The sequence below is a fragment of the Haemaphysalis longicornis genome, unplaced genomic scaffold (genome assembly GCF_048455015.1).
Source record: "Haemaphysalis longicornis isolate Haplotype H1 unplaced genomic scaffold, Haemaphysalis longicornis Haplotype H1 scaffold_10, whole genome shotgun sequence".
NCBI lineage: Eukaryota > Metazoa > Arthropoda > Arachnida > Ixodida > Ixodidae > Haemaphysalis > Haemaphysalis longicornis.
In genome coordinates this window covers 56,517,779-56,540,779 of record NW_027526204.1, presented here as the reverse complement: position 1 = coordinate 56,540,779, position 23,001 = coordinate 56,517,779, and the positions used below count along the sequence as shown (strand labels likewise).

General features: G+C 46.5%; 1 protein-coding gene across 1 annotated transcript in view; it reads left to right on the top strand.

Moving 5' to 3' along the window:
• The window catches only part of LOC144159846 (uncharacterized), a 36,923-nt gene extending 29,090 nt beyond the window's left edge, over positions 1-7,833 (top strand). The window contains exons 8-9 of the mRNA XM_077691512.1: positions 5,545-5,664; positions 7,807-7,833. Of these exons, the coding sequence (XP_077547638.1) occupies positions 5,545-5,664; positions 7,807-7,833 (147 nt within the window). The remainder of the gene's footprint in view (positions 1-5,544; positions 5,665-7,806) is intronic.
• The last annotated feature ends 15,168 nt before the right edge of the window (positions 7,834-23,001 follow it).

Here is a 23,001-nt window from a genome sequence, read left to right as displayed (position 1 = left end):
GAGGGAAGCCACGACAGAGCGTCTGTGACAGGTCAGGTGAACGAAATTAAAATGGAGGTACTGTCCTGTGCGGGTTTCTTTTCTGTAAACTTTGAACCCAAGGCAATCCTCACGATGTCCAACCAGAACGTCCAAGAAAGGCAGACGGTTTGCTGCCTCCTCCTCGACAGTGAATGGGATGGCTTCATCCATGACGTTCAAATGTTCTGTAAAGGCACGTAATGTGTCCATTTTATCAACGGAAAAGCAATCATCCACGGACCGCAGGAAGACCTTCGGACTTGGTTCTAGCGATGCCAGTGCGCGATTTTCTAGTGCTTCTATGGTAAGATTAGCGGTTGCTACCGAAATGGACGCACCCATGGCTGTGCCTTGTCCCTGCTTGTAGATTATCCTTTGGTCGGTGACCACAAGTTTTTTAACTATGGACATTTTACCCAACCAGACGATATCTTGTCAAATCTTAAATTTCATTACAAACACTGCTACAGGATAAAATTTTGTGATATATTTATTTTATTTCTTAATGTTCATATAAAACTCAACGTCATTCATCCAGTTTTCGTACACTGATTTGAAACTACCAAAAGAAGCGCCCCAGTTCTGCCGCCAACCCACTGAAATGGAGCTGCATTGGTGCTTTAATCCCTTTCAAACAGTTCCCCACAAAGAAACCCCTTGAGAACTTCGACCACGACATACTTCCAAGCATGAATGTCACGAATGTGCGGTGAATGATAACGCATGCGTAACCCACATCCCTGGATAGCAGCCTATGAATTAATCGGCATTTTAACAGGTGCAATCTCGTGAACGAACTGCGCACCAGCTCTGGGCCTTCCATGTATAGTTTTTATGCCTCACGCACAGCGAAAGATACACTCGCATAGGTTTCCCCAGTAATAGTTATTGGCGTGAATTCAAACAAGGGAAACCACTCCACCTCCCGTAAGTCGCCAATATTTTTCAGGCCCACTTTTCAGTCCTAAACTTTCATGCCGTCGCCATGGCACGCGCGTGACTTCTGTCAATGCCAATATTAAACTCAAAATCCTCCCATTGATTGCTAGACAAATTAACGCAACGGCTACCCACAGTGCTGGTTCACAAACGCCCACATTGTCACCACAGACTCCTAAGCAGCTGAAATAATTCATCCGCAATTCCCGGTGCTACGGCACACACCAAAAAACCTCTTCCAACACCCCATACAAAACCGCAGGCACGCTTTCCACAATATTTGGGATCCTGGGCACGAATCCCTGGAAGGAAATATTCAGGAATAGATGCGCGCCCAAGCAACTGCATACCAGGTACTTTACCGGTATACACAGGCACAGCTCCCTTAGCCGCAGACTTCATTCCCCGTTCGAACACATTCCCCCTCTTTTTAGCCTACAGCGTCACACGCTCGCTAGGCTGCAGTCTGTCCTCCTCCGAAAGATACAGTGTAACACATTATCCACCGCTTTGGGAATCTCCACCGCCCCCCCCCCCCCCTACTTGCTCATTCTGCGGAAGGAACCCAACTTTTGTCCCCACATTCAATGCTACGGGTTGCCACCCAACGTTTACCCGCATCTCTGTCCCTACTCTCCCATCCTGGGAATGAGGCTGGCTGACCGCAGCGCAGCGACGTAGATTCTGCTGACGTCCAGCGTGCACGAGGGGCTGGCCTGGCCTTCCCAAGGAGACACCTTAAATCAAGGTTGCATGAAAAAATGCAATTTCGTTTTTGTTTGTTCTGTGGTAAACGGCATATTTTTTCTCTGGAACATCAGACGTTTCAAAATACCTTTGTCTGGACGAAGGAACCTTAAGTTTTCACAAGAACACGGAAGTCGAGTGGCCTTCGGACAAGGCGTAAGCATTCGTGAATTTTCTTCGCTCCTACCATGGACACCCTTAACTTTTCTTAGAGCACTTGGCAAGCTGAGCCAGCGCAGATATCGATTGCTCAACTGTTCGGGCAACCTTGTGCCCTCAGTTTGTCGAAATTATCTCCCGGATTGCTTTCTCCTTCTGCGGAGCTTTTTTCGGTGGTCTGCACAGTCTTAGGGCCCTCTTCACAAACGCGCTGCCATACTTGAATTGCTTTCTCCAAAAGCTTACTTCATAGGAAGAATGCGGGAACTTCTTTAAATCTTCTTTTCATTAAATCTTTAATTAAATTAAAAGTTCTCTTAAACTCAGTGACCTTGCTTCTAGAAGGAAATTTGCGCGCTTGTGCCTTTTTCATAAGATTTACTTCACTAACCACATTTTAAATCAGGCTCTCATTTCTGCTCCATCCTACAACTCCGCACATAACGATCACAGGTTCAAGGCACGGGGTTCCTAACTGTCGCGCAAACCCCTACTTTTGCTGGTTTATTCCCAAGACATGCGACGACTGGAACCACCTCCCCACCTCCATCGCCGGCATTCCGGATCCTACATCATTCAGAACGGCTGTAACTAATATTGTATGAATTATTAACCACTACTCTCTGAAACGCCTTCGGGCTTTGAGAGTATTTTAATAAATAAATAAAAAAAACCTACTACCCACTGGCGCCATAGGTGGATGACTACTTCCGCTTTGAGCCTTCATTTAAGGGAAACGCGTAATAAAATACTTGCCCGAAATACACCCATTCTTTTCCTATGGAGTGAAGAATAATCCGACAGCTTACAGGTGTAAATGCTTTGGTCGCGTCAGGTTTGCCCGCTCTTTTGTATAATGAACTAAGATATAAACAGTCCCGGAATTATTTTTTCGTGTTTGCTGCTCCTTCTCGGGTAGGTAAATAATACAACGCCCCTCCACTTCGTGTCTTAGAAACCCTCTCTTTGGCTGGCTGGTATATGTAAATATGGCCATCACAAACGAACAGCAACTAATTTGAATAGACCCGGAGGGAAAGCCTTGACGCTTTAAAGTTGATGGTCACGCAGGAGTCGAAACTTCGCTGAAGTCCCGCTGTTCGATGAAACTTTTCTGTTAGAACAGAATCTTTACTATGCAACATCTACCGAGGTCCTTTATAGCGCCGCACTGATATTCAGCCGCCGGCGCCCACCCGCGCCTTCCTTATCGCTTCGCTTGCTCTGAGCTTCGACGCCGTGGTACCACGTGACTAGGCAAGGGTAAAACGGCTGCTTCTTCTGCGCCTTATCGCTGAGCGGTGTCTGAATCTTCTCCGCGTAGCCTTCGCGGAAGCGCAAGTAAAATGCTGAATGCCTGCATCCAGTATAAGCAAAATATAAAGCAAAGGAATACCCTCCCAAAAAAACCGTGCCCATAGTACTTGCTTTCGGTCATGATAACTAGGTTTAAAGTCAAACCTGAGCCATTTCTATAGATACATTTGCGTATAGTTAACGAAGGCTGGTGTTTTGCGTTTCAATTGGCGATCGTGCAGCCTCCAAAGAGCTTTTGTAAGTATATAGTAATCCCTCGTTAACTCGAACTCGGGTATCTCAAATATCGGGAAGTGGAAACTTTTTTTTTGCCGTTTATTTACCTTAAATACTCCCCAGTATTTTCCCCTCTGCCTCGAAACGCGTGTTGCGGGTGACGGAGGATATCTCGAAATGTTGACAGGAAGGAGAAAAGGCAAAGTCCGCTACAGACAGCTAATAAGGTCTCCGTTTGAGCGCTGAGCTCCCGCTACGCGCCGAACGTGGTCGTGGATGGCAAATTTACGTCGTGCGAAGCCGATGCTCCCATTACCGGCATGCTGTCCCACGCCTACAACGTTGAAGAGTGAAGGGGAACTGTGGACGACGCAGCCGATCATAAGGACGTGGAGGAGCCTCAGGAAGTGCCTAAAATGACAGAAACAAACAAAAGACAAACAAAAAACAACCGAAAAAGAAAAACAAAAGCGCCTTTTTCACAACACTGTAGATTGGAACGGTGGCGATAAACCATCGACGCAATGCCATGAGCAGCTAACAACGCTTTTCTGGGACCACATGGCACGCGAAACAGGCGAGAATCACGCAGTTCTTTGTTCTGCAATAATAAATCTGTTTTCATTAGAACTTTTTCACCTGTATTACGAAAGCTCCCCTGTGCAGTGGAGTATAGTATCCTTACCAGCAAAAGCTCTCACTTCAGTGACCTGGCCACAAATTTTCGGCTTTTCGCTTAGCTCGAAACTCTCGTTATCTTGAAACTTTCAGCGGGTTTTACGACTTTGAGTTAACGAGGGATTACTGTACTCGAAAATCTACACAGTTGGCATACACGCATACGCAGAAAAGCTTTGAGCGTGGTGGCCGAGGAGTCTCCAACGGTGTACCCTATAAAAGCTAATATCCTCAAGACTTGCGAAATAAATAATAAAGCGAAACCTTAGAGAGTTTTCAAGTCATACTGATAAAAATATACCGCCAACGCGAGGTAGCAATGCCCGATCGTACAAATTTCCCAAACTAACGACCAAATTCGGATTCCCGTGCCGGTGCACATATGGCTAAATGCTCTTATGACTCAGGAAAAATATAATCACCGCCCTTCCCAATTTGACAAAGCTTTTTCGCAAGCTGACACATTTTAAAAAGGAGGATTTCTGAATTTGCTTAGTCGCAACGCCACAGAGATTATGGCGCCACGTAAGAAAAAACGAGGCTTGTTTTTACGTTGCTCTACGAGATAACCTCAGCAGTCCCAGAAATTGTACAGCTAGTTTCCGGCGTGTAGGAGATGTCAATGGATGCTGACGACCCAGAAACCGCTTAAGCTTCTGTGCCCGCTCTGGACAAGGTGATGGATGCTATCCACTTCCCAGGCAATTTGCTGGGGTTCCTTTCAAGGAAAGCGAGGACGCGTAGAACGCGCTTGCGTTCTACAAAGTGTGTGTTCACCTAATGCTGACGAAGCGCACGCAGGCGAAAATACCAGGCCCTTTTTTCAGATAATACCCTGGCGTGTTACTACTTTGCCGCAGACCTTTTGCGCATTGCTAAATTATCGGAAGACGAGGGCCTCGGCCGCCGCAATTACAATGTCATAATAGCTGCTGGTTTGCGCCTCCGTTTACACACAGTATTCATGGGATCAACTTTTTGCAGAATAACAGTCCCATTTTTGCGAAGTTCTCCATTCAACAAAATAATTGGCGATTCTCGGGGACTTCCTTAGATCTGGTTTTGGTAGTGTTACCTTTTTTATCAAATGTCAACTGGAAAGGTAATCAGTTTACATATTTCAACTAAGGTGCATGGATGTCAGCTACTCTCGTCTGTAAGACAACACACGAAATGCGGACAGGCTGGTCTGATTTCGCTCTCTGAAACAAACGATTTAACACGTGTCGCATGAATATTGCCCCGGTGGCAGAATGTAAACACATGGTCGTATGCCACAAGCTGTTTCTGTAGGCTTCCTAAAAATGTTCTTCTTCGGGAGATTATCCGCGATTTCTCATTGGTACACTTTGCCTTCTTCTAAGGCATTTCCGTGGTTAGTAAAAGGTAAAATATGCTTAAGGGTTCCGCGTTCGTCGTTGTTTCCAGCAACTAATTTTCATGATTCGTCGCTTATTTTGCGAACAGGTTTGCAGCTCGAACAAATTCATTAAGTTCGTGGCCGGGAAATACCTCGACGGATACAGCTACAGCATCCCTGAGGGCCTGTCATTTACGTATGACACACCGAGGTCGTTGAAGGAAAAGGTAAGCGGGCACTGGAATGTATTTCGGAGAGTACATTCGTTATTTCTTTATGTAGACACTGCAGGCCTTTCACAGGTCTAAGCGGGATAAGCGCTTTACGACAAGTGTATGCAAAACAACAAAACAATACACATCAGCAAATCAAGAATGTTAAAACTACAAGATATTGAATATAAACGTTTCAATCATTTATCGCGTCAGAGAAAAAAACTTGAATCGGTCTGTGCAAGCGAAAGGGGGTGTAACTTTTTTTGTGTGTGATCGCGACGGGTAGATCTTCACGACAGGAGAGTAAGGTAATTGATGATGTCCAGCCCAAGCTCTCACATTGATGAGGAGGGAAAAAAAGTCTACACGAAGTTAACTCCGCAGCATGCGAACTAATGAAACCATTATTATACCACGGTAAATCTGAGAGTGAGTCTTAAGGGGAATATTTAGTGTATATAAACCTGACAGCTTTTTGTTGATATTTTTCCCAACATACCAATATTTCACGTGGTAAACGGGTCGTAAATTCTGCAAGCCTGCTCAAACTTACTGAGCTCGAGCTTACAGGTGTACTCGAGCATTGTAAGGAATAATATCATACAAGCCTAACAGCAGGCAGCGCGCTTTTATGATTGTTCTAAAAACAAAATTTTCCAAACGCACATCAACATACGTTGCCAATATAGTGGTTTCATAATAAACTATTTCTTATCGTGAAAAGCTAATTTTACAGAAATGACCTCTTTTAAAAATGATGGTACTAATATGTAAATGTGTAGGCCGGGACGCGTACGTACGTGTTACGTTATGAAGTTCGAGACCTGCGTCCGTTCGCGTCATAACAGTGATTTAAATGGAAAATTCGTTTCGTTCCGAGTATACCGTGGTGTGTGCAGCCGGGATATGATAATCGAACAGAGAAAGGCCTAAAATGTGGACTCAAACAGCAGTTGAAGCGTGGAGAATAGGAAAGAAAAAGCGTGTTCCTACTCGAAGTGCGGAGGCAGATAAATGGAGCGCGGATAGGCGGGAGGTAGGAATCTATGTGGCGAAATAAATATCAACAGAAATATCTAAATAGAGTTCCTTCACTGCGGCCGCTTTGTATGGGAGCGGTCTGTCTTCACTGTAACCCAACCAGCCTAACCGCTTTCATTCAGTGAGTATCCAGAGGCATCATAAATGTTTATCTTTGACTCCGCTGGTCAGTCAACGCAGGTGGTTTGGCCGCTGCATAAAAATCAAGTCAGACTGATTACTTGAAAAAACAGAGCAGCCTGGTTTGATTGTATTCCAAAGGGCAAATCCGCTTCCGCTACTTAAGAACCCAGGGACAATAGAAATCAATAATTTTAACTCTGGTAAGTCCGGGGGCGGAAGTTGTCTGCCTAGTTGGGCAAAAATGAAGGCGACTGCTACCATTGAAGACGGCCGGCATAGTGCAACGCTATTTAAACGTTAGCCACCAGAAATACACTACCTGCGACCTTGTAATACCGAACAGAGCAATCTAATCTCCGAATAAGGCCCCTTACGGCGACAAGCGTGCATCTAGAAAAATCTGGTAGTATGTGATCAACCGGTTAAGGTTCCTTGCTTCGTGAGGACGTGGGTCTTTGCAACAGTCACATATTTTGCGGTCCAATTGCCGCTCATATTCGCTCATTGGTTCCCTTTCGTAAACGTATGTGAGCAGGCCCATTTCTGCATTCCCTGCGAGTGTGCTTATGCCTTCCCGCGTTACCTTATGCGTTCTCGCATCTCAGTGGATTGCTACGCGTTCGTTTTTTCTCATTAGCCAAATTTGCGCGCGCAAGTACCTCGTACACATATATGCTGCAGTTTTATTGCTTCCCCGCCTCGTTCTCCAAATAAAACGGCCCTGGCCCAGAAACAAATCCCGCAAGCCTGCCCGTGAGCCTGCACTGGACTACACTAACGAGCACTCTCCATATAGTGCGGCTGTATAGGTTGTGCACAGTTGTATGTGCTTCTGGGTGCACTTTATGTGTGCTCGAGTGTGTGTGCTCGTTTGGTTGTCTGCGTGCGTGCGGCAGCTTGCTTTGCAGCTCCTCTGGTCTGATCGTACACAGTCGCATGTCTACTCATTTGCGTATGTTATCGCGTGAGTGTGTGTAGTGCCCTGTTCAGGCTACCGACGCAAGAGCCATATCGTGAGCTGCGGCCGTAAAAACAGCGTTTCACGCAGTTTGGTTGGCTGAAACATGCAGTGACGTCATTATTTAAACATATTACGAAAGCTGCGACAGCAGGCTGAACCTGGACTGTACACGTCCAGTGCAGTTTGAGTGCGCGTGTACAGTACCTAAAGAGATCTTTCTGTGTATGTATTTTTACACACTGTATTGTCGATACGAGAATAAACTGAAACTGAAACTGAAAACTGAAACTGAAAGCAAGTCTCTGCTTTCGTGCGCATTCGCTTGTTAGGATCTGCGCATCTGTGTGGCATGTGTTCATATGTGTTTTAGTGGTTTGCTCTGGAATTTACGCATTCGGCTCGGTATATCGGCGTGCATACGTGCGTGTGTGCATGTTTTTGTATCCCAGGATGGAAATTTCGCTACGGATGCTTCACAACACTATCCCCAGCTCCGTCATTCACCCTTAGAAGGTGTCATGTGTTTATTCAGATATAACCTTTGTAATGTTTAGTAGGAGTGCTCCAAATCGCATGATATTTCTCTTAATACTCAACCTCGTAGAACTATTCTCGGTGGCCTGCATGCAACCATCACACTGCAAGCAAAAACATACAATAGGCACTCGAAGCGCATTAGTATTTTCGCCAATGTGACGTCTTCATTTTCTTGACATATCAGCGAGCATATTGTCACACTGCTTAACCCAACTAAACTTCATAGCTTGGTCACTGTGGGTTACCACCTGGAACGTGAGGAAAGCGTTAACAGTGCTTATATTTACCTTTGATGTACCGCACAAATATACGCTGATTATTTTATTTTGCCATAAAAATATGATGTTCCTTACAACCGCTTGTTATCAAACTACGTCTTTCGAAGAAAAATTCTCCTTCCAGTCAGTTACAGAACCCCTAGCTTCTGTTAACCACATGTTTATATACCGCTTGTATTTATTCGTTTAACTTCCTTATCAGGCCCATGCGCTGTACTTGTGCCGTTTTGGTTGTTTGTTGTAGACTTTACGTTTTCTACTTTCGGTTATGAGCCGTACAGATACAGTCTGCTTCTTCTTGTTCACTATGCCTTTTTTTTATTGACTGACTGACTGATTGATCGTTCAATTGACAGATAAATTGATTAATTACTTGATTGATTGAGTAAACAATTGATTGATTGATTGATTGATTGATTGATTGGTTGATTGATTGATTGATTGATTGATTGATTGATTGATTGATTGATTGATTGATTGATTGATTGATTGATTGATTGATATTCTGTCTCATTTCTCAGCTGTGCCATTTCAAGAGTGAAATGGTCGATGTTCGGTACGGAGTGGCGGTGTTCGACTTGCAGTACGACGACTGGACTAGTTCTTGCTACGGCGAGAAATTCGGACGTCTTCGCACCGTATGGAAACTCGTCCAGTATTTTGCCACCGGATTTCTACATCCGACTCATCTTTCCGACTGCACAAAACTCTAATGAGTCCTCTCAACATGCCGTGCGATGAATTTTAATAAATTTCTTCCATTTTGTCCCTCCTGATGTCCCAGCTGGTTAGAGCTTTAATTTTGACCAGTTAATAAACCTTGTTCATATTGTTGCGGGAGATGAAGAAGTGGACACTTGGGCACAGCTCCAGGGTTTCCACGCCGACGACGATGGAGCAGTGGGTGGCGCAGACAGAGCTCGAGCCATCATGGCCGCTTGGCTCCTTGTCCAGTAATATGGCACGGACATAGCGAGAGAGTGTGTGCCATAGAGCGAGCAGCACCTTCATCCCCACGTTTAGGCACCACACACAAGTCCGTAAGCGCCGTCTCGGCGGGCATTTAGAGAGGAACAAGTAGGTCTCTGTTGCCCGCCTCAAGCCGACCGCTCAAGTGACATGGCTTGATGTGGGCCGCGTGAGAATGTTGAGGCGTGGAGCAGAATAAGCAGTACAGTATTTCTATGTTGTGTGCGTTGGTGTGCGGAAAAATATTGCTCATTTTTACAGCAAAACGATGTACTGCCGATTTTGTTTTGCGCGTGCTTTGTTGGCACGTTTATGGGGTGCTGGCAATACTGCTCTGACCGTGGAGCTAAACACCGCTAAGTTTGATTAAAAAAGAAGCTTTCCCGCAATGCTCATCTGCAAAGCATAAGAGTTCCTATTGTTAAGTAGAAACACTCATTCGATTCTGCAACGGAGTCAGCTTATCACACAGACTTGCAATTCGCAGTTCGATGCTTCAGCAGCTAGGAACAAGTTTCTGCAATATTGGAGAATTATCAAGCCTGAAACGTTGGCTTTCACGGGCTATCGAACAAGCAAATCCAACAAGCAAGTAAATCAAGATTATCCAGTCAAGAATAGTTATGCTTGTTTGGTGAGTCTGTGTGATGGATGCTCCGCGGGCCTCCTTGCAGCCTGCCCCCGTTTTAGTTCAGCTGGAACGGCTTGCGTTCTATATGAAGGAACTGTACCGACTCACAATATGTTTCTACACGAAAGTGCCTATCGCCACTGAATGCCAACAGGCCACTGCTGCATTCATAACGGTTGATCTTTAAGCATCCCAGTATAGCCTGTCGATTCGCTCTCCTCGCTATTTGCTTGGCTAATGCCACCGTCTTTATACCAGCGGCCATGGCTGTGCTACCACTACCGCAACCAGCTCTGCGGAATAGCTCCATGTTCTTGGGCTCTATGCTCCTTCATGGGCAAGCCTAAAGCCGTGCCGCTGGCGTTACATTTACATCCGCCTGGAGGATGGTGGTACACCTGCAATGGAATAATGCCTGATATAACATTCTTCTAGAAGATACCCGCGGCGTTTTGCATGAGTGGCGCACGCTTGGTTTGTCCATATGCAACCAGGACCTGCAGTCCAACTTTATTCGTCCAATACTTGCGCCAGTTTTCAAAGTAAAACTGCTAGATGCGCTTTGGCTTGTACCTTTGTATCCATCGTCTTAGTCAGTCCGTACGCAAAAATGTTCAGAAGACAACAGCAGCGTTGCTTTATATTCAAGCGCTCCCCTCCTGAATCAGTATAATCTTTAGTTCCGGTGATGTGATGCTGCACCTTTAGAGGAGGAGGTTTCAGTGCCTTCATCAAGAGTAGAAAGGAAAGAACGTAACGGAACATCGGAGTGACCAACACTGCCTTTTCTCGGCTTGCGCTTTTATTACAGCCGCCCCATGATCAAATAATAATCAGCTTCCCTGGACCCACCTTTTATCACCAATCGTTCTAGAACCTTTGGCCACCATTTTTTAGGTGAACGCCTTAGATCCATATGTTTCAAACCCACTGCTTCGAGGCAGTTGACCCAATAGGCGCAGCGAACGCGAGCAGAAGATCGCGCGCTGGGAGGGGGAGACGGCAGAGCGGGACAGGATCTGGGAGAGGGAACGTCGGTTCAGAGCCGATACATATCCGGCAGCATGATAAAAGATGGGGTGACGAGCGGCCTTTTAATGACAATTTATGCTTTTTCAAACGCGGAATAATAGAACATTTCATTTGGCCAACCCAGGTTCGGCCACAAGACAAAGGAACCTAGTTTTCCTTCCACAGGCATCTTATTTAGGCATCGACAGAAAATGACTTGTGAAGTTATAGATGTGTTTCATATTGCTGAACGAGGAGGGACGTGTGTTAGACCAGTGTGTGTATACATCCCAAAGAAGTTTTGTATCTGCGTGGTCCTTGTTTGTACGCTGTTTTTATCAAGCCTCCTCACCTTGCTCTTTGTGAATTTTTTTTTCGTCATGCGTGTGACGCGATGGTGGTTGGTGTCTCGACAAGCTTAGAGATATGGACGCAGGAGAGCCGCTTGCGCGCTTCAGAGAACGTACATTTATTCTACACACTGGAAAACCCTAATGCAACCACGCAAGAAATAAACAGCACGAGATCAATCCACACAAAATTCTTTAATTGATTATAACCAAAAGACAGTCAAAACCAAAGCACTATCACTTACACGGTCAAAATCAAGAGCCCTTATCTACGTACTAATAACTAATCATACGGTCCCTAGCAATGTCTCTACAACAATTAGTCCCTATTCTATTCGAACGTGTGCGTATTGGGCTGACCTACCCCGAACGTCGGCGCTGACGTGGCACACTCCCTGTGTGGAAGCGAAACGGTCGTAGCCGTAGTCTTCTCGTAGTGGTGCTGGCGTCACTACATGACGCCAGCACCACTACGAGAAGACTACGGCTACGGCCAGCACCACTACGAGTGATTTCCCTACACCCCCCCCCCTAGGGGGTGTGTAGACCCCCTCTAGTTTTTCTGGACACCCCCCCTTGAATCCCCAAATTTCAGTCTTGTCAGTCCTTGTATGGAAATTTTTCAGTATCGATCTGCGCATGCACGGGCTGCCCGTCTGCTATTCTTGGCAGTAGCCTCGGGCAAAATAAACAAAAGTGCGCCCCCCGAGCTTGCTGTTAGCGTTGCACGTATTTATTTCCTTTTTTTCGACAGCTCGTGGCAAGTTCGTATGTGCACACAAAAAAGGCTTTCAAAGGAAAGGAGCAAAGTGGTTTGAGGCTGACCACGCTGCGAGCACATTGCTACCAGCCAGGGAGTAGCGAAAATGAAAAAAAAAGTAAAGGAAAAGCGGAGCTTCAACGGCCGCATTAATTTCGTCACTGGTCCTAGTAACAAGTTCTAAAATGTCCTTATACGTTGAAAAATGGCGAGAAATTAAAAAAAAACTGAATACTGACCTTTCATGGTAAAAAATGAATTTCTCTAAATTTGTTTTTTTCTTAGATTGAATAGAAAGCACCACCTCTGAGGTGTGTGTATATATATATATATATATAGAAAATGAAAAACGTACGTCACGGGGATGAGAGTTTGGTTAACAGACGTCTATTATTTAACTAGTGGAATAAAAAAACAGCTTTTCTAGTTTATGAACCCCCCATCCAGAGCCATTGAGACACCCCCCCCCCCCCCTTGATTCGATGCCTGGGGAATACCCTGTCACTGCGCGCGGTCGTAGCGTGGACGGCGTTGACACTGCGCGTCCCGAAGTAGTTCCTCGGTGACTACCCTCGTGGTAGGCGCTGCCGCCGGAGGTGCCCAGGAGGATGCTGAACGTAGCCTTTCCAGGACGTCGAAGCGAAAGTAGACGGGGCGTGGACGCTGGCCAACAGATGCCCGCCACTCGCTGCTGGGGCCATCAATGTGGAGGGTGGCCGTGCGACTAGGTCTCCACAGACGATGCGAGGTCGGACAGCTCCTGCCAAGGTTTGGTAGGCATAGACGATGGCATGGCCGCGTCCCCCGTGGCTAGTTGCTCGAAGCTGCTGTGCTCTTTCTGGCTCCTGTTTCCTTCCCTCTACTGTACTCCTTGTGCTCCTCGCTTTTAAACCGTCTAGGTTCTATCGCGGTGCACTCTGATTGGCTCTCTGCCTTTTCACTTCCACATTTGGTAACAATGCCGCTTGGCTCATTCGAAGCGTTTTTCGACTGGCTCCGCAGTTCGCGACCATATTTGGCCATGCTGCCCTGGGGTTCCGTCACGGCGTTTGTTGATTCGACCGTTGTTGGAAGCGCCATGCAAGTGTCCAGCTTTTTTTCAAGGTTTTTGGTTCACCCCCTTTGTGCCCTTGTCATCTGCCCTTGACACATGACAATGCGCAGTGCGTTTTATTAAAGCGAAGCTTCATTGTCTTCACTGATGCTGTTGTACCCCAATACGACCTGCAGGAAAGCCAACTTTTCCTGACGATGATGATGAATTATCGAGGGTGAAGTGTAAAAAATCAACTACATTCTGTCTAACAACAACAATGGGCAAACGCCAAGCTTTAGATATTGATTTTGTCATTTGATCGATGAGTTTATCTCGACAATTGTTGAACGCGAAGGTTTCTCGTGATGGATTATTTGGGTGGCCAGACCCAACCAACGTGGTGCGTACATCCAGAGGAGCACATCATCGCAGTGTGGGACTGGCTGTCGACGTTGCCTTGCGAGACGTGACCGACGTAGTTATGTGACGGGTCTCCGACGTCTACCTCGGCCACAGAAAAAAGAGCAACTACGGCGTGCCAAGATCAAATTCCAGAAGGTACCTCAGGCAAATACGGGTAACCTCGCCAAAGAGATCGTGTCGACGAGAGAAAGAGAGGGCGATAAAGAGAGAACAAACTTTATTCGGCCGCTGAAGTCCGAGCCGCGGAGATGTCAGTCCTCGGAGGAAGGGGGTGTTCCACGGTCCACCGACGGTGGCAGGCTTGGCGGAGCTGCACGAAGAGTTTCAATGTGGGCAGCCAGCAGGGACCACAGGGCTGCCGTAGGTTATTGGGGGGAGCGGCCCAGCTAGACCACGAGTAGGTAATATCAGGGGGAAGGGGGTTGACGAGAAACAAGCCCTACGTGATCACCGTCAACATCGACGCCAAAGACGGGCTGGCCAACGGCGCGGCCAGCGACAAGGTAAAAGCCCTGGAGCTGAAACAGGGCGGTCGCTTGGAGATATATAACCGGTGGTTGAATGTCGAACTTCCGGAAACTGGAATGATCGCCAAACTCAATGCTGGACCGTTGCTGCGAGACGCTGCCATCAGGGGACTGACTATCGAGGAAGGTTGCGTGCTTGTAGAGAAGAGGAACGCCATCATGACCATAGAAAGGAATACGGGCCTCATATGCAGGAGGACACAGTCACCCCTCGTGCGAGCCAGTGCCGTGACCTTTCACAAATCGTAGGGAAGTTCCTACTCACGTTCAACCACCGTTTTAAATGCAGAGCATTTCAGTAACTCACGATGTCACCCGCGTTGGCGTCCGTAGTCCGCACCGCACCCCTCCCTACTATATATAAAAATAAAATACTATCCGGCGCCAGGTTTCGATCCCTCGACCCTGCGGGCGGAACGCAATGTACAAGGCACTCTAACCACTGCGCCACAAAGCCGACACAGAATGCGAGGCTATGAACGCGCCTTATATCGTTGACTCATTCAAATTACTGCTGACGAGCGCTCTCTCGTCAGCAGTTGCCACAAGTGCAACAACATTAACGTAACGCAAACTACTTAACGTCGTGCTCCCCCGGAAATGCTCTGCATTTGATCGTGCCCCTCGCGAGGGGGATGTTTCAATGCGTCATCCTACTGGCCAGTACACTCGTCGCCATCTCTCGGATGTTGTGCGAACCCTTTGCGGCTGATGGCGCGTGATTTGAAACGACATTTGCATATGATCAAACTGAAAGGCTCTCCAAGAAAAACAAATACCTGGGCCAGAGTTTCTGCAGTGGATGTAGTTTCGGACTGTGGCTTATGTTAGCATCGGGTCGATGCACTCTTAAAGAGGGGGGAGGGGGGGGGGGTAATGCCGCGAACCATGCATTTTTCATCTTTATTTGAACTATGATGTTTTCTACTTCAGTTTTTTTCTGCGATCCAGCTAGCTCGTTTCTTCAGTTACTCCTAATCTTTTTCGTACCATGGCCCGTGGAGATGACGTAAATTTGCCTTCTAGAATTGTTTAGTGAGGCGCCAAGTTTCAGCTCCATTAAATAATCATAACCGGCAGTATGCACTGGTTGTAGATTTTTCTTTTGTGTGACAGGCAGTTTTTTGTTATACGGAGGCGATAAAACTCAACGACTGAAGCTTCGCGTTTTCCCATCGTTCTAGTTAGACAGAGGAGTAGTTAATTTTTGTTGAACTTAAATTCAAAACAGCGCAAAAAGGACGGAACAAGCAACGACGACACACGGCGCTGTTCTCGTCTTTTTTGCGCTGTTTTGAATTTCAGTTAGCGTGCACCAACTAGCCCAAACCACCGTTCTAGCGAAGTAGTTTTTGTTTCTTTGTTTTGCGCATTTAAGTGCACCCTTCTTGATGTTAAGCTATAGTTGTTACACCAGCGGCCTTCCTTGCGTTCCTTCCTCTGTCTTCCTGTCGTTCATGCTGGTTCCATTCAAGGCACATCTTGGATTTTAATGTTTGTAACACTTAGCTCTTATTCAAACAGCTACGCGGGATAGATAATTATGAGAACTTAAATGTGCTCCTTTTTCAAAGCATGTCAGTGGTGTAAACGCGCTTCGAGGCTCGAGGGTGAGCAACCAAGCTTCCCGAAGAAACCCACACGCCCGCCTGACTACAGAGTAACTCTTTGCGACCCCTTAATTTTCTCCAAACGATGAACAATCCCAAAACCCCGCGAAGAAGATTCTACCTCTAGTACATAGTGCAAAATTATAATAGCACGATTAATGTTGCATACCGCACGTAGTGACCCCTCTATTGGCGTCCTGTATGTAGTGTACAATCAGTAAAAGTAGTGCACAATAACAATGGGGGTGGATTTTGTTTGGAGTGTAGTGTTTGTTTCGCAGATAATACTTGCATCTTTTGAGGTTTATATAGCGTTGCATTGTCTATGCAGCGTCTTTTGAGGTACCGGAGCAAAGTTTGGTGGGCACCTTCTTTAGACTCGTCAGCCTGAAGGTCAGATTGAAGCTACCAGGCGTTTCCGGTGTGTGTGCCTGTAGTAATCAACTTCGTTTAAAATGCACTCCATCCTGAAAAAGCCACAAACTCTTAGCCTCAAGAGCGCGGCCCGAAATGACATGGGGCGTGCACCCCTGTCACATAGGCGGGAACCTACAACAGCAGATCCGCAGGTAAAGCCTTGAAACGACAAGCATACGTGGCATACCTTGGGCGCTGCCCTTCCGGTTTCCTTTAGGGCAGCCACCCCAGTCTCCCACAAAAAGAGCAAGGCGCGCGGAGGTAGTTCTGGCTGCCAATCTGCCCTTTTCAATTTCGCTCACCGTGAGACCCACCCATACACCACAGACTTGGTTACTTCCATACTAGCGCCGAATTCAGGGCAACTTTTCAAAGTACATGCTTTGTGTTTCTGGCTCACCCAAGTACCTCGCCGTGCTCCACCCATGCCCTTGCCCACCCTGTACCACCCGCCGCCGGTTCGCACTGAGCACCGCACTTCCCGCCGTTATCACTAGAGACCGGAATTTTATGTACGAAATATTATGGTTTTAGCCGCCTGCAATGCGCACTGAAAGTGCCGTTTGAGCAAATACAGGCACCAAATACTCTTGTTCAGGCACATATAGGCTCAACCAGTACGAACTTTAACACCGAATTTTCTGAAAAATTTGACTTTTCGGTTAAAACAATACACAAGTCGTGCTGTGGGAAAGCAATTTTATTTTCTTCATGAAAATAAGCTACACACGTGTTGCTATTTCGAAATATTTACGTGAAATGCAGGGATATTCGAAAAAAAAGAGGGGCTTCAGAACCGTGACAAAGCAGACCCATCTCAATGATTTGCTGCTTGAAGTTGTACCTCCTTTATGTATATAATGAGGTACCAAAAAGCAACCCTCTACGTAGGGCATAGATACAGAGAGCCGATAGAGAAGTAAGTGCATGGCAGGGTTGTCGTTGATAATAAGTGAGGAAGGATGATTTTTATTGATGTCTTCACAGCATACAGTACGTATGTGTATAAGCGCTGATCTTCCAGGCACTACTGGTCATATTCCACGTATAGGCTTTGTGCATGACTCGTTCCGAAGGCTCCCGACGAAAGGCGAAGCTCCCACGTGCAGAACAGGGTCAAGCATTTTTAAAGCGATTTTAAAAGCTTACCTGTACACTACGCTCCCATAGTCCACCTGCGACTTCACTAAACTGTTATAGAGACATAGCAGGCACATCTTATATGCGCCGTAGGAGCGATGGTATATGACTTTTAGGATATTAATTGCCTTTGTAAATTTTATTTTGAGTAGCTCTATATGCGGAATAAATGAAAACTTTTCTTCTAGCACAATGCATGAAAACTTGTGCTTCGTTTTCACAGGCACAACTACTCCACTAAGCTGGACAGTGGGCTGAGGGTGAATACCGCGCTTCTTGGAAAAAAAGACACAAGTGCTTTTTTGAGGATTTAGCTCAAAGCTATTTTCGTCTCCCCATTTTGCCAGCCTGTTTGTGGCAAGTTGCACCTACCGCTCAAAAATAGAGAGGTTATGGGACCGGAAAGTGATATGATCCTCCACACAAATGGAGTGAGAATTGTGTGGGGCAGAGCTTTTCCAAGTGTGTTCATCTTAGCTTTGAAAAGTGTGAAACTACGTACTCCACCCTGGGGACCGCCATTTTCTTCATATACAGTTCCGACCCTCACTCTGAATGCTTTCAAGGGTATTAAGCATGTTTTCACAAATACCGAAACATTTCATGTCCCGCAGGATGCCGTAGCGCCAAGCAGTGTCATATGTTTTTGTAGATCGAAAATCGTGGACATACAATACTGTTTGTTAACAAAAGCATTTTTCACTTAGGATTTCAAAAGCCAAAAGTTGGTCCGTTGTTCCCCGGCCTGACCAAAAGCCGGCCTGGCAGCTGTCGATAATACCATTGTATTCCACGAAGTATAGTAACCCTGTTGATTATTTTTTAGATGCGACGCATCTCTTTAACTCGCCTTGTCCCACGTCGTTGTCGCGGCGTAGTCCGCATACTCGGCACGGCAGCTGTGCGCTCCGCCGCTCTCACCGCAGCGCCATCTGTGTGACGGCGCGGTCAGCTCGCTCCCGTCGCCGTGCCAGCTGTGCGTTAGCGCGCAGCTTGTGCTCCCGCTTGCGCTCGGTTAACACATGCGCATGCGGTGCTATGCGCTACTATGCGCTGCTCTATCTCATTCCACTGCATATAAACGCAGTAAGTGCGCCGCTCCGCTCAGTCGTCCCGCCGCCGGTACTCCGACAACATCGTCCGATGATTTGACTAACGCAACGGCAACCCCCGATGCGTCGCATCTACTCCATGGTTCCCCTCGTGGGAAGATGGTGTAAATTTTTCGAACAGCTTTCACAAGCGGCTGGTCAGGGCAATCGGACGATAACTTGAAACGCACGAGGCCTAATTTCCCTGTTTCAGCAGTGGCACAATGACAGCCTGTTTCCATGCCCTAGGAAAGTGTCCAGAATGCCATATTTTGCTAAATAAACAGATGAGAGTATAGATTCGGTCTGTATGAAGGTGTTTCATCATGACGAAGACTTGCAACCATCCGACGCAGTCATGAGCTCATGAAAAGAAAATGAAGAGTTATAGGAATCATTTGATTGCTTATGGTCACGTACGAACTTGTGCTCAGCATACTTTTCTAGTGCATAACTGTGCTTGTGTGTTCAACGTGTTCAACGTGTTGCGCCAGCGCATTTGCCTGGTCCTCTAAGGTTCCACCAGCGGTGTAAAGAAGAGGTCAGCTATATGTCCTTTGTCCGTTAAGATTTCTTAACCTATTCGAAACCTTTCGGGTATCTGTGAAGGAATTTACTGAACTTAAGAAGGACCTCCAGCTATCGCTTTTGGCCTGACTGCGAATGCGCCTTCCCATGGCTTTGGGGCGCTTCAACGCTACACGGTTTTCCGCAGTTGGTTACCTGCGAAGAATGCCCCACGCCTTGTTTTGTGCCTGGCGCGCTTGTCGACACTCTTCATTCCACCAGGTCTGCATTCAGTTACTTTTCTTGCGAGAAGTCTGGGGAATTATTTTCTATTCAGCATCAAGGATATGGGTTGTGACAAGGCTACAGGCTACATCAATACCCAAGTGTTCTATGGAAGTGTGTGAGAGTTGAGATTTCTTCTTAAATTTCTCCATTTCTGCAGCGGTTTCTTTAAACTTTGTAGTTCAGGTTACAGGGTAGGGGTCTTTGTCTACCCACCTCCAGAGTACTAGGAAGTGGTCACTCCTTAACGAGTTTTTGTCCACCTGCCAGTCTGGGAAAAGAACAGCAGAACCGATTTCCAGATCTATGTGAGTATGTGTTCTGTGTGGTGTTGTAATATGTTGGCTGTTTGTTAAACAGACAAGCACCAGACGATACTAAGAAATATTCAGTTAAACGGCCATGGGCATCGGTTATTCGATAGCCCCAGAGTTTAGTGTGTGCATTTAAACCTGCGACTAGGATGCAGGGTTCGGGAAGCTGGTCCACCAATTACTTGAATTCTAAATTAGACGGACGATAATGCGGGGGAATGTTTAAACTGATAGTAATCACCCGACCAAAAATAACAACCAGGGACACCTGTACCCATAAAGAAACCAGTGGGCGCCCGGCGGTGCGCGGATTCGAAACCAGTACTTATGAGGCAAGTGCAGTACCTCTGAGCCATCGCTGATGAGGCATAGCCACATTCGTTTCTGCAGTGCGCTGCAGAAAACTTGTGTCCACATAATCCAGGATTACTCTGACCGCCAGGCTCATAGGTTAACTGCAGAGGGTTTTCTTACCTCAGTGCTTAAGGCGGTTGCAGACTGCCTCTGTATCAAGTTTAAAAGGCAAACCCGAAGTGCAGAGGCCCGATGAAAACAAGGTTAAAGTGGTGCCGTATCTTCATAAGCTGTCGCAGAACATAAAGAAAATTGTTTCATGGCACGGTGTTCGAGTAGTGTTTTCCGCGCCATGGAAGCTGTCCAGGCTGTCGCCAATACTGGGACAGCTTGCAAAGGTGATGGCGGAGGTGTGGGTCCTATACAAAAATTACACTAGTGTGTACATGGGAAGCACCAACTTCACAGTCTGAAGGCCTGGCATGAATACATTGTACTACATTACAAAAGCATCTTCAACTCTCACCGCGGGTTCATGGCTGTAAACAAGAGGTGTGCTTGAGAAGCAGCGGCTATACAGCGCGAGGGCCTCACATGAATTCATTCCAGCGTACTACATAAGTCTGCAATTCTTGCCGTAGCCTTCTAGTTAGAAGCAACAGCCCACCTCTGCAAAGGAGCAACATTAGCACCTCGAAGGACTGACATCAAACCATTGCAACCTGCTGGGCAACTGGTTCTGTACAGTTACTATCTTACTGCAGCTGTACAGCCAGAATATTCTTGAAAAGCAGCGACATGAAGCGCTAAGGTCCTGAACTATTCTGATGTGCCGCATCCTTTTCTATTCTTACCGCAGCTGCATAATCAGTTGCAACTGTGCATGCTTAAAAAGCAGTGACACAGCACTCTGAAGCCCCTCCAACTCGTCATAGTTGCTAGAACAATAATAACTTCCAAGTGTATGGAAGAGGTGTTGAATCTAAACAAACTAAAGATTTATGGGAAGTCTCTGAAAAAATTGTCCCACTTGGTAGAATAATGGCTCTATCGTTGTAAGGGGACGCTGGACACTTGACTGTTTGCCAATACAGTTTGTAAACTCCTTTGGAAAAATTTATACTCTACTGTTAAACTGCAGAAGCACCAAAATGTAATCATGAAACTCCAGCCACCAATATGAAGCACAATTTCAAAAGCACATTTTTATTGCTCACGAAGGTCATTCTACAAACTCTGAAGAAAAATAAAGGAAAGATAAATTGTTGGGTTCATTCCTCAGAAATGCACTGCACAATTCCAAAATAACTTTAATAGCTGACGACACTTCAGACAGAATCCAACACTGCCAACAAAATAACGGCAATTTGAGATCAGTACACCCTTAGTCAGCCCTTTGATGCCACCTTCATTAGCAACGGGAACAACGAACCAGCAGCGTAGCAGGCATAATATGCGTGTATGTGGATTTTTAAAATCAATTTATCAAAAACATGTGAAGTAATGCTGCGGGACCACATACTTTCATATTTCTGCAATGACGGGGTCCAAATCCAGCAATGTCTTTGGTTCCTTTTTCATAACTTGTAAAGAATACTACTGTAGTGGCCGATGTAGTGGCGCTGCCATCCCGTACTCCGGAAACACAGCCGCGTGTGGAAATTGCGGCGCACAAAACTGACAACTGTCTACCTCCGTAGCCCGCGGTTGAACCTGCTTCACGTATGGCCACCTCGAGGTCACTTTCAACAGTACTGTCGAAGTTTGCGTCGCGGGCGTGGAAGACGCCCGGCCTGAGTCGCCGAAATTGTTCCAGAGGAAGACGCTGAGAGTGTCATGAACATTCTTACTGTTCACACTGATAATTAAGCGTACGGGTGTCTACTTTTATGTCGGGGTTCAACCTGTTTCTCTGGCATCACCCCGGCGCATCATAAAATTTTTAGTGGACACTGGCTCAGCTGTATCGATAATGGGAGAACAAAGCTTTCAAAACCTGTTCAGAGACCAAGTTGAGCTGAAAAAATCGCAACTAACGTTGCTGGATTTTTCACGTCGAAAAATTCCTGTGCGTGGACAGTTCCCTGCCCTCACTGTGCACAAACCGGGAACAGCTATAGTGACCTTCCAGATTACCCAAGGTGGAATATCACTTCTGGGTATTGATGCCGCACAAGCTTTTGGTCTGCAGATTGGAGGCACAGAATTACGCTGCCTTACTATGGCCAAACATTGACACAAACCAAGTAAAACGTTGTCACAAGGCCCCAAAATGCATCCACAGCACTCAAACAAGTTGCCACCGCCCACCACGAAACCACCCGAGTTGGAAGAAATAGTGTCTCTGGTGACGTCTGTACATCAAGATGAACTGAGACGGGCGACAGTGGAGGATAACACATTCCGAGAAGTTTCCCATTATGTGCAGACATCGTGACCGCCCCGAAAGAATCGGGCACCTAAGCTGACTCCATACTATTAAGTTCGATAGGAGTTGACAGTGGTTGATGGCATACTCTTCCGTACGAAGCGCATCAAAGCTCCTGCCAAGCTCACAGTGACTTTTGTCCAGCTGGCTCACAAATCCCACCCTCGTATCATGAAAACCAAACAATGCCTACGAGACACGTATGATGGCGAGGTTTAGGCGAACACGATGAAACAGCTATCCGCAGTTCCATTTGTCAGCACACGGACAAAAGTGACACCCACACCACTTCAGCCAATTCCTCTTCCTGACAAACCTTGGGACAAGATAGCTATTGACATTGTTGCTCCTCTTGAGCGTGCACCTGCAGACTACCGATTTGTTATTTCAGTAGCTGATTATTTTTCAAAACGGCCAGAAGTGGCTTTTTGCACTGACGTTACCACTCACACAGTCACGAAGTTGCTTCCAGCACTCTTCGCACGAGAGGGTTACCCTACCGAAATCGTGTCTGACCACGGTCGACTTCACATCAAGGGAATTTGAGTCCTTCCTTGAAGACCGTGAAATCAACCACATCTTTTCTGCCGTGTAGCACCCACAGGCAAATGGTCTC